At 46.4% G+C, this 12248-nt stretch overlaps 1 protein-coding gene across 1 annotated transcript in view; it reads left to right on the forward strand.

Annotated features, from left to right (window-relative positions):
• The window catches only part of Mgmt (O-6-methylguanine-DNA methyltransferase), a 231763-nt gene that overhangs the window by 43528 nt on the left and 175987 nt on the right, over window positions 1-12248 (forward strand). Inside the window, exon 2 of the mRNA XM_055608902.1 lies at window positions 9084-9220. Within this exon, the coding sequence (XP_055464877.1) occupies window positions 9096-9220 (125 nt within the window). The 5' untranslated portion in view covers window positions 9084-9095. The remainder of the gene's footprint in view (window positions 1-9083; window positions 9221-12248) is intronic.

Genomic DNA, 12248 nt, shown 5'->3' on the forward strand with positions numbered 1-12248 from the left:
TTTGTCTTTATAAGCCTGGGTGTGCCAAGCATCCTGAAGAGCCCGAGAGCCTCATTCCCTCTCTCGAAAGCAAGTTGTGCACTTGCTTGGCTGCATCTTCCCTGTGTTGTCTACTCTTATCTTGCTGCTTGTTTCTGACCTGCCACTTTACAGCAACTGCTTACATGTGCCTATTTGGCTGCTCTTGAAACAGCTCTATCTCACCGTACCTTTCCCATGGCCCAAGCTGACCTTTGATGAGACCATGTGTAATATACTACTTTTGAATGATTGGTTAGTCCATGAAGTGGACTTCTGCATGCCTTATAATTTTTGCCTCTTTGGTCCACATGGTATCCCTGTTACAGGGGAAATGTACTCCCTATGCTCAAGGTGACCAGAGAGGCCACTCTGAGCTCAGAATCTTCTGAGGCCTGGCTTAGTCCTGTTTTTTACCATGTCCAGAAGTCCACTGTTACTATACGTAAATGCGTCTTCCATACAACTGAGGTCTGTTGGTTGAATTATATCTTCTTTGAGTTTTCCAGACTCCAGATAGGATGGATTATGTCTTTGTCACCTATAGAGAGAATGAGACCCCATTCACAGACTGTTGTAGCTGATGGATGGTTTTAGAGTATTTACTGCCTGTTGGTTTGGGAGATACCTAACCTCTTTGTGATCTCAACTGGGGGGACCCATATAGAAGGTCCCTCTCTTGATGGTAGGTGGGTCTGCAGGCTACACTGGGTGTTCCGTCAGTGTTGGGAACATGGAAGTTGCATATGGTCATGCATCCAGTGTCCATGTTCTGTCTCTATACTCTGTAATGATGGAAGCCCAAAGAAGGTGACAAGTACCTTCTTTCTCTGACAGCACTTCCCCCCAGATCTATTCTATTTTATGCATGAAGATGGAAAATACTTTGTAAATCTTAAAGTATTAAACACACATGGGAGAAGGCTGAGGTTTTTGTATGCACGTCTCTGTATACACACACACACACACACACACACACACACACACACATCTGTTTTCATGGTGATGACTCACACTTTGGTGAGGGTGGACACTCAGTGCACAAGTGTCTCAGCCGTGAGAAGGACCATGGTGATTCTTTTTGTCCACTAAGGACTGTCTAGAGTACCCCACCAGAGGCCTGTTGGCTGACAGGTCACTTCAGGAACCCAAGAACCCATGCTATGATGTAATTTTTCTGTAAACCCTGAACTGTAATAAATTATGTTTAAAGGTTGTAATTAAGACTTTAGACTGTGAAGCTGTCTGGGAGAGGAAGGACCTGTCTCTTTCTCTGGAGAAGAAATTAATTGTTAGAGTGTATGGTCTTTGAAGAATTTACTGTAAGATAAAAGACTGGGGTTTTATTCTTGCATTTATTAGTGTTTAATCAAACAGAAAGTGCACTTTCAGTTTGGAAATCTTGGCTTCGGCGGCAGGATTAGACTGAATTATTGTTTAAAGAGCAAAAGGTATGGAATTATATGTTCAAGTTATCAAGCCACTGATAGGCTGTGGGTATAATGTAACTAATTTAGAACATAAAATCCCCTGCTGTGTGACTGGAGCCTTGGGTTAATCGTTTGGCAGTGAGTGTGTTTCCGAAGCAGGGTGGACTTAGGGCAGGGTGGTAGCTGTCCCTCAAAGAATGAGCTGGACCTGTCAGTGTCTAGTGTGGTCATAACCACTGGGATGTCGAGAAATCAGTTTCTTCCATTTAGGATCCCAAGTTGTAAATTATCGCAGGTTCTACTCCCAGAATCCTCTGCTATAGAACCACTCAGAACATTAAGGGCAAGGAGGCCTTAACTCTGCTAGTTCTACTGGCTCATGTACTGGGGAACAGGAAGGCAACCAGTGGCTTTGCATCAGGGAGCATCATATCTTTTCACCAATAATGGAGGAAATTCAAGAAAGTTTAGTGACTTTGTTGAGGGTTAGCCTGGAATTCACTCACCAGCAGCAGGAGGGAGAGAAGGATGGGAGAGGTCTCACAGGCAGCCACTTATGAGAATTGGGGTCTGTATGTAAGAGAAGCCTGCCACTGGACTCTGAGACCTGAGTGGTAGTTGGCTTTGGTGGGTTTGGGGGGAGAGGAGTTGGCTAGTGGTTTGGGCTGCACAGACTTGGGCAGACCCTGTGTGTTGAATTGAACTGAGGTCCTTGGACTCAATACCAATATGGCCATGTACCCTGGGTATTCCTGGGTTGTGGGAAAGGTGCTTGCTTAGAGCTCCAGGGAAGATGTAGTTAAGCAGTAGAAGAGTCATCAACAGTGGGAGAGGGCATGTCCCTTCAGGTGTGGCTCCAGACAGCACTCTCATGTTTGCTCAGTCCTTCATGGCCTTCAAGTACTTACTGCTTTTACAGAACCTACGAGTGCTGGGAAGTGGGCATCTTGCAGAGGCTGCAGAAGGGAGTGGAAGAGGAAGTACCCCCCATATCAGGGAGCAGAAAGTATCTGCAGGGGTCTCCAAAGCTGTGCTCCTTGGCACAGCAGGCTTCTTCTATTGGCATGTTGTTAGAGATTGACTAGTGAAGGCCATGGTAGATCCCTACTATGAAAGCAGTCCAACCAGCACCACTGTCCCCGGGAGCCCATGCCAACAGGTTTGCTTATTGAGCACAGGATATGCATTCTAGTATGTCCCCTGTTCGAGCTGGCTCATGGTGAGTCACCTGACTCTGATCCCCATGCTCTTCATAGAACCCTGTCTGCACACATGGAAGCCAGCAGGCATGTCATAATATGTGAGTACATCCCACAAGGCTCTTCCTAGACATTTTAACCAGGCTTGCTGCCCAGCAGAGGGTATCCCAGTGATGAGTACACAGAGGCTCCTCCTCCCTGTGTGGGACAGGACCCCCGAACTTTGCTATCTCCTAATTAGGAAAGGTCATGTCTCCTTCAGACCTTATTCTGGGGCCTCCCTCCTGTAACACTCCTAAGCAGTCATTAACTTCCTGGCTGGCAAAGCTCTGCAGGATGGGAACTTTGTGCTGTGACACATTTAAGCTGAAGCTTCCAGAGTCATGGCAACTGTAAGAGCTGACACTTCATGTTGAGCACCAGCCTGCCACCCTTTTTCCTCCTGACAGCCTGTCACACTTAGCTCTGTCGTTAGTGGGACCTGAAGTGCTAGAAGTTTTCCAGCCCATGAGGAATGTGCTGTTGGTAGCATGAGACTTGTGGCCACATGGGGGTGGCCCTGGATGCACACCATCCCAGCAGACCCAGCACCCAGGGAGCCTCCTGTCCTTCCCACGAGAGTCTTCATGTTATCTCGGCGGCTAGCATATCAGGCTCTAGAAAGGGTAATTTAAAATGAAGGAAATGTAGGTATTTTCTCTCTCTGCTTATTTCACAGAAAACTATAAATGAGTCATCCTTGATCAGAACTGAAATTCAGAGTGTTAAAATGAGGCGCAGGAATGCTTTGGGATTTGGGTGTCTTGGGCTTTGTGCAAGCTGTTCCCGAGTTTCTTTGTGGGTCTCCACGCCTGTCCTGGCCAGGTGTCTGGGGAGATGAGGCCTCTCAGGTCTCCCAGGGTCTGTGTGCTCTCTCTTGTGGAGCCTGAAACTATCCTGAGTTGTCAGGGCATGGATTTCTTCCTTCTGATTTGTTCTTTTACCCCGGAAAAAGCGACATTTAATTTCAATGTACTGTAGTCCTACTGGCTTGGGAGGACCACGGGAGGAGGAGGTAAGCAGGCCTTTTGGAACAGGACTCCTGATGGTATCTTGGGACCAGGAATGTCCAAGCCTTGGGGTGCTGGGTGCCAGGGTTAGGGTTCAATGCCTGTGGCAGGACCCTTATCATGCACAGGCAGCTTAGACTTGGGAACCCTCAGATCTGCCAGTACTTTGAAGATAGTGGAAATACTGATCTCCACTATAACAGTATCTGCTAGGTAGGGAGGAAAGTACAAGTGGGGCACTGTGCTGAACCCAGTGTACCCTTGAGCCTGGAGTGCAGAAAAGACAGATCAGCAGGATTTTCAAAAGCCAAGATGTAGTTGGCTTTCAGTCATCCTTCCAGGTCTGTTTCAGGAAAGCCCTGCATCCCTGAGGTTCAGACCAGAGAATTCTGGGTCATTGTCTTTCTTGAGGTCTAGTGTGTTTGGAGGAACTCCGTCCCATAGCCTTGCTAGCATCAGCAGTATTTTTGGGCCCTCAGCTGCTGACCTGCCAAGTCGGCTCTTGACTCTAAGAACCGTGAACTATACTAACTCAGGAGTTGTGGTGGGTGCCTATCCAAACACTAGAAAGCAGCTGTAAAGAGAGCAGAGTTGGTTTCCAGTCTCTTGGGATGCGATGGGACCGCCATCTTACGTGGTGTCTGTTGCTGTTCACACTTCATTATATTGTGTGATTCTTTGTGACATTCATTCTCTGTGAATGTTTAAACCTTCAGGCAGTCAGCAATGAAGTACTTGCCAAATCATGTCACTGTCTGTACCTATGTCAGCTGAACCATTTACTTGGGTGTGGCCTGCTCAGGATGGCCAGCATGATTTTGGCATAGAATCTGCATTCCCAGGACTTCTGGAAGTCAGGGCGTGGGGAGGGGCTGAAAGGTCACTCTCCTTAGATAGCTTCAGTAAATGACTTCAACACACGGGACTGGAGAACAAAACTTTCTCTGTCATTTCTTGAAGGCAATAGTCTGAGCAGAGAGTTGACTTAAAGCATCCAGGAATTGGGTATGAGGCTGCCCACACTAAGTCTCCCATCTCACCATTAAAAATGTAATTTTCCAGCTACGTGTAGTGGCCCATGCCTGGGAGGCAGAGGCAGGTGGATCTCTGTAAGTTCAAGGCTAGTCTGGTATACATAGTGAGCCCCAAGATAGCCATGGCTGCAGAGAGACCCTTTCTTTAAAAAAAGTGTGTGTCTGTATTTTTTTTTGTGTGTATGTTTGTACATACATGCCTCTTCTACGCTTAGCCCCTGATTGTGATTCTGTAGCCCTACAGTGACACTGAATTCATGGGGCAGCTTGACACAAAATCTCTGGGTGAGCAAATGCAGAGCCTCTTGGGTAACCATCTAAGGAAACAGGTAGTGGGTACTGGAGAGCTTCCAACAAGACACCCTTCTGTGCCAGGTTCTGCTCTCATAGTCTAGTTTCCAGTTAGAGGCAGAGGTGGTCCAGATGAACTGCCCCAGTGGATAGGTGCGGAGCAGCTGTCATCTGTAAACAGTGGTTCTCAAAAGTGCTTGAAGTTCTGGGGGATTCTGGAACAGTCTATTCTCCCAGACTCTGTTCACATAGACACTTGCTGCTACACACACACGTGTGTGTGTGTGTGTGTGTGTGTGTGTGTGTGTGTGCACGCACAGTGGTTGGTTTTCTCTCTACTGCTGGATTCTCTCTACTAATCTTGTTGGATTCCAGTGTGAGAAGAAGCATGTTCTTTTCTGATTTGCTCACTTCCATAGAGGCACCCATGTGACATTTGGGGGTGGGGAACGGAACTTTAAGTGTAAATTCTAAATGTAGACGGGACCAATTTGAATCTAAAGATCTTGGTTTGCAGACCAGGGAACAGATGTGCTGTCCTCCATGCATTGACTGTGTTTTGCAGGCATTAGCATATATGTTGTGACTTGCCATGTGTAGTCTGTTATTTAGGTGATGGGGTCCTTTAACAGATGTAATCCTGAGATGCTTTTGGGATATGCTACAAGGGTTTAAGCCTGCTCCAATTCCCTGCTCTCAAGGCCCTTGTTTTAGAATGTTCATCCCCAGAAGAGTGTCAGTTACCAAAAAGGGTTCTTGTGATGTACCTTACAGTTCCACACCACAAACCTCCACAAGCTTGGGACTAGAGCAGGCTACAGTCAGAGGGTAGCTGTGAATATGAGCAGCTTCTTCACTGGAAAACTGCTGTGATGGCTTGTTTCAATTGTCAGCTTTCCAATACCTACAATCACCTGGGAAGAAAGTCATGATGAGGCATTATCTAGATAAGACTGGCATATAGGTATTTCTGTGGAGGATTAAATTGGATTGTTAATGGATGTGGGAAGACTTAGCCCACTGTGGGTGACACCATTCCCTAGTTTGGGGCCCTGGAATAATGAAGTGATCTAACTAGCAGGCATGCATACATTGATCTCTTTCAGCTCATGATGGAATATGACTAGCTGCTTCAGGTTCTGCCTTTGTTTACATGAATTTATGGGCTTTAACCCAGATCATAAGCCAATTAAACCCCTTCCCCCTCAAAATTATTTTTTGAGGGGTCAGGATCTGTTACCATAGTGACAGAAATAAAACTAGGATTGTGTACTGGCTAAGTTTATGTCAATTTGACACAAGCTAAGAATCATCAGCGAGATATTGAGAAAATGTCTCAGTTGGGCTATAGGCAAACATGTAGAGCATTTTCTTTATGATTCACAGGGGAGAGCCATTGTGCGTGGGGCCACCTCTGGGTGGTAGTCCTGGGTTCTATAAGAAAGTGGGCTGGTCAAGCCATGGAGTGCAAGTCAGTAAGCAGCACTCCTATATGGCTGCTGCATCAGCTCCCACCTCCAGCTTCCTGTCCTTACTGCTTTTGATGATGACCATAGTTATATGGAACTATGAGCAAAATAAACCCTTTCCTCCCCAAGTTGCTTTGGTCATGTTGTTTCATTATGACTACAACAGTAATAACCCTAACTGAGACAGATGGCTACTGTTGTCTTCCCAGGGCAGAATTCACCTCTGGTTAGGCACATGTCACTGGCTGCACAGAATCTTGCACAGACCTGAAGGCTCATCTTTTTCCTTCAGTGGCCTTGAAGGTCAGACTGTAGTAGGTGGCTTTGGAATGATGGGTGAATAACATGTCAGCCTGTTTGATATCAGTTTCTTCCAGCCCCACTGTCAGTCATGGGGATGGAGCCACAGGGCAATTGTCTTCTGTTGAATGTGACAATTCACAACTCCACCGGGAGGCTCCTAGTCTGGTGGGCCTACCTCTTGTTGTGTTCCTTCTGAGTTTTCACAGTTGGCCAACTAACTGCATTCTCTCCCAGCCCCCCAGGGTCAGTTTTAGGATTAGGTGACATGAGTGCATGGTTTTCTCGCTTCTGGGGTTCCCCATACCAGTTGCTGAGGTGGATGTGGGAGCTGGGGACCAATGCTGGTTTTGATGCTTCCTTCTTAGCCCCTGGCTAGCTGGGAGGCCTCACAGGGCCTTTGTGTTTCCCACTGGCTTTGGCAGGGTTTGAGGTCTGTTTCTTTACTTGTCCTCCCCCTCACACCATCAGGATGCCTACTTCCTATACCCCTGGCTGCCAGCAGGCCTGGGGCCTGCTCCTGAGAATCACATGGAAGCACTTAGGGAAAGGTGCAGTGCAGCAGCAAAGACAGTTCTGGAAGGTCTGGTGGAGTCAAGCAGAGAAGGCAGGGCGCTGCTGCCTGTGGCTCTCTGGCTTTCAGTACCTTGGTGGGAACTGGCCTCTGGCGCCAGCTGCTTAATTCAGAACATTGTTATTTAAACGCCCTTCATGTTAAAGAGAGATGAAAAGAAATTCACTTCATTTTTCAGAGGTCTCCAAATAGCCGTGGAAAATCGATTCTTTTTCTGCCACCAATTAATGTCAGCCCCCCTTGTGGTTTTGGTGGATGCCACAGTGCTGGTGTAGGGAATGTAGGTATGGGAGCCACACTCTGGGCTCTGTGGCTGGGTGGAGAGCTGTAAGCCCAGCTGGGTCCTGACTGGTCATAGGGATACACCGTGTAGGTGACCCAACGTAGGTATCAGACCTGGGACTGTCATCTTCAGAGAACTACATTTCTCTGTACGCATTTCCTGTGGCCACTGCTGTCTGAAAAAGCTCAAAGAAATGGGCTGTTGGGGGTCTGAAGAAATGGCCCAGTGACTAAAAGCAGTTACTCTTCTTCCAGATGACTCTAGTTCAGCTTCTAGCATCTATGGTGGTGGCTCACCAGTACCTTCTGCTCCAGCTCAAGGGGATCTGATGCCCGTTTTTGACCTTCATGGACACTACACTCATGTGCACTCACTGTAAGAGATGCCCAGATGAAATGGGGCTAAGGAGCTAAAGATAGTAGGATCCAGGGTTTGGGAAGGTCAGGTGCATGAGGGTGTGACCTAGGAGGGAAATGTAGGAGATGGGTGGGGCACAATACATTCTGTAATGACCCAAGAAGAGGAGATCCTTCTGGGGCGGGGGTGATGACTAGGCAAGGTAGTTGGAGGTGGTTCTGGGCCAAAGAAGCAGAGGCAGCAAGCCAGCCTGCTCCAAGCCTGCGGCCACAGGTGTCAAGTTTGTCAGTTGTATGGGGAGTTCCAGGAGGGATTCTGGGGATCAGGAAAGCAATGAGAGTCCTCTCTTTCCTGGAGTCACAGAAGGAATTTGGAAGGAAGAGGTGCTCAAAAGGAGTACAAAAATACCTTTTGTGCATCTTTGCTTTTAGCTCTTTGGCATTTGCAGTTTCCATTGAAATAAGTTTACCTGCTCTCCACAGCATTATTCATTCATTTTCCTTCCATCTACTGACACGGGTCTCCCGTATCCCTGCTGGCCCAAATCTTATCTCATCCTTTTCTGTAATGCATTTCATACAGGTTACCATGACTTTTTAAAAATCTGTCATGAAGATGAAACTAGACCCGGCACAGGCTAGAAAAGTGGTCTTCCCCCTCATGCTACACCCCAGCCCTATACTCCACTTTTAAATCTACTTTATTTAAAATATGGAACAGTTGTCTGTCAATCATCTTATTTAAACAAAGTTTGCTGAGTTTTAGGTAGTTTCAAAAGATCTATACTAGTTCAGCCTCCTCCAAGTCTGCTTTAGTTAAGAACAGCAGGAAAAAATAGAGGCTTTCTAATTTCAGGGGACAAAAGAGAAATGGGCACTGGTTGTGTGACCCAGCTTTTTTTTTTTTTTTTTGTGGAAAGTGGCTGTATTGTAAAAGTAACATGATTAAATTTCAACAGGAGGGGAAGCTTTGGAATATGTCCTGTGTGTTAAGTAACTGATGCTTCTAGTGTGCTTTATAAATGACCAACCGCTTCCAAACACACTTTCTTACTCGACTTAAAAATTGCTTCTCTCTAGGAACTTGGCAGAATGGCTGAGACCTGCAAAATGAAATACACAGTGTTGGACAGCCCTTTGGGGAAGATCGAGCTGTCTGGCTGTGAGCGAGGCCTGCACAGGATACGATTTCTCAGCAGGAAGACCTCAAGCACTGAGTAAGCGTGAGCAGTCAGCACACACACACCATGTATGTGCGCTGAAGGGAGGAGTCAGCAGGAGCCCTGGGTCCTGCCCACTGTTCACGGGCAGTACTGAGCCTGGTGCCACCAACCACAACTGTCAGCATCCCAGAAAACGATCTGTGAGTTGTGGTGTCCTTGGCAGCTCATATATTACCCAGTAATCTGGAATAGCTCCTAAGCTCTGGGGACATGACTTTGATGGGAGCTTCCAGACATTTGATTCATGTGTTCTTTTGCAGAGGTGTTGAATTCTATGAGCACTGAGAATTTTTTTTTTTTTTTGTATGTTATGTGTGTGCGTAAGTGGGTCCCTGTGGGTGCACGTTTACATGTGTGCATGTGGAAGCCAGAGGGCAGCCTTGGGTATTTTCCAGCTTGTTTTTTGAGACAGAGTCTCTCACTAGCCTAGAGCTCACCCATTAGACTAGGTTAGCCCGAGAACAAGCCTCAGGGATTCACCTGACTTACTTTCCCAGCCCAGGAATTGCAGGCGTTGTCCCACAGTGCTCCAGCTTTTCACATGGACCTTTGGGTCTGAACCTAGATCCTCATGCGTATAAGACAAGCATTGCTGACTGAGCCATCTTCCCCTCCCATATGGAACATTTTGATTTCTAAACACAGGAGATACAGGGCTGGACCAATCTCTCAATTGTGTGACTTACCCAGAGGTTTTAAATCAAGCCTCTCAGAGGCTACCAGATGCTTTCCCCACTGCTAGTCTAGATTGCTTGCTCTGCCAGGCCACTCTGCTGCTTCCTGGAGGTGGCACCAGGCTGGGAGTGATTACTGCCAAGGTTTGGAAAGAGTCTTTCTACAGGGTGTCTTCGGAGCGCAAAGTCCTTGGAGGATATCTAGTCCTTTTTGCATGGTCCTTACCATATTTTTCTAATTGTAAAAACAAAACAAAACAAAACAAAACAAAACAAATTGGAAGCACTCCTGAGTATCTCATTGTAAAATATGCTGAACTTCTTCTGTTGGCTGGCCGTGAGGGGTGGTATTAAAGTGGCAGTTCTTGTTATTTCTGAGAGAAGAAGGAGGGAAAAGGAGAAAAAGAAAACAGAAAAGAAAAAGCATGAACTCCTGTGCTGGGTGTTTGTCTTAACTGGCTAATAAACACAATGCCAAGAACATTAGATAAAGAAAATACATAAGAAACATAAAAATTGATTTTAATGGACCCCTGTCAGAGACAGCCATAATGAGCATTGTTTGGTAATAAATTCCAGCATGGCCCTCCCCGGCCAGCTCCTCCTGTAGAGCTGTGTGCTGCGATCAATATCGTCTTTAAGGCTTCAAGACTGAAAAATAAGCAAACCTTTGAACTGCGAGAACAGGCTCCTCTCAGTTTCTGTGAGAACCATCTGGCTGCGGTGCTCAGAAACTCGCAGGCACCAAATAATTTGTAGGGAAAATGTCACTTTGTCTCTTAACATGTTCAGTAGCTCAATAAATCATAGAAATTATGTGTTGGCCCCTTTTGCTTTTGGAGAAACAGTAAAGGCACTCCTTACTATAAATTTGGGGAAGAAAATGTAAAAAGCAGGCATTATGAGATACATTTAGGGGCTGGAGAGATGGCTTAATGGTTATGATCCTATACTGCTCTTGCAGAGGACTCTTACATAGTTTGGATCCCCCGTGTCAGGTGGCATGTGAGTTTGTCACCAGGGGGTCCAGTGCCTCTGACGTCCAAATGCACTTGCATTCATCCAGACACAACACCCCCCCCATACACACATACACATAATTGATTTCTTTAAATCTTGAAAATGGTATATTTCATTTAAGTGTGTCCAGTGGGTTGTGTGAACTGAACAAAGAGGCTAAGTGAAGTTAGGGTTAGATTTGATTGTGAAAACAGCCACCCTGTAGTGGAGATGCAGCTGGTTTCCCTCAGGGAGGGGCACTCGTGTTTGAGTAGCGGAGACCAGGGGAGACCAGGCTGCTCATGTTGGGGTTCTGACATTCCATCTTCTCCTAACTATTTTCTCAGTCCCTTATGAGGCTCTGCCTGAGGCTGCAGGCCAGCCCACCACCTTGGGGGAGATAAGGATTATGCCTCCCTTTCAGAGGAGCAGTTTGGCCCCTCTTTCTCTTGGCTTAGGACTTTGGAGAGGGTATCTATGGGATAATCCTGGCACTAGAGGTCCTGTGAGTAACGTGGGAAGTTGGATTTTGAGGGCACAATGGTTCACCTTGCTAGTCAGTTTGATGGGATTTAGAATCTTCATGGAAAGAAATCTTTGGTCACGTCTGTGAGGTATTGTCTAGACCGGGCTAATTGAGGTGGGAACCTCACCCCCATCCCAAATGTGGGTGGCATGATGCCATGGGCTGGGGTCCTGGACAGACTAAAATGGAGAAAGCAAGCTGAGCTCCAGCATTTCAATGTCTCTGCTTCCTGGCTGAGGGAGCAGTGTGACTACTGCCTCATGCCCCTGCCACCAGCCACACCTTGGTGTTCCAAACTGTGAGTCAAAATAAAGCGCATATTCCTAAAGTTGTTTTTGTCTTGTGTTGTAAACAGCCAAACCGGTACCTGATATGGAGGGTAGCCAGCAGCATGTACATGTGTATAGCTAATCTGAGGAGGCTTTTCAAATCTCAAGAATGCTCAGAATGGGCCATTTTTATGTTGTCAGCTTAAAAAGCTGCAGGTAGAAATTTCATAGTGATATTTAGATATCAAACATAAAGTCCAGTAGGTTTGGACAAAAGGGTACAAGATCTTGAACTCTCTGGAAAGTTTGTTGTGGATTCATGCTCAAGCCTTGCAAAGACCTTGTCTTCATTTTTCCTGAATGACCAGATTCAGCAGCATACAAACATCTAATTTTATAAGAATTTGTCACCACTTGGTTCTGTCGATTTTTAAGGTTTTAGCCCTTCAGGTGCATAGGAGCTGTCATCTCACTGCGCTTTGAATTTTTAAAATCTGTATTTCCCTATTGTTTGCCCATTTTAACTTGGATTTTCTTTTCCTCTTTTCTTTCTT

The sequence above is a fragment of the Psammomys obesus genome, unplaced genomic scaffold (genome assembly GCF_907164565.1).
Source record: "Psammomys obesus unplaced genomic scaffold, mPsaObe1.curated_primary_1811, whole genome shotgun sequence".
NCBI classification, from domain to species: domain Eukaryota; kingdom Metazoa; phylum Chordata; class Mammalia; order Rodentia; family Muridae; genus Psammomys; species Psammomys obesus.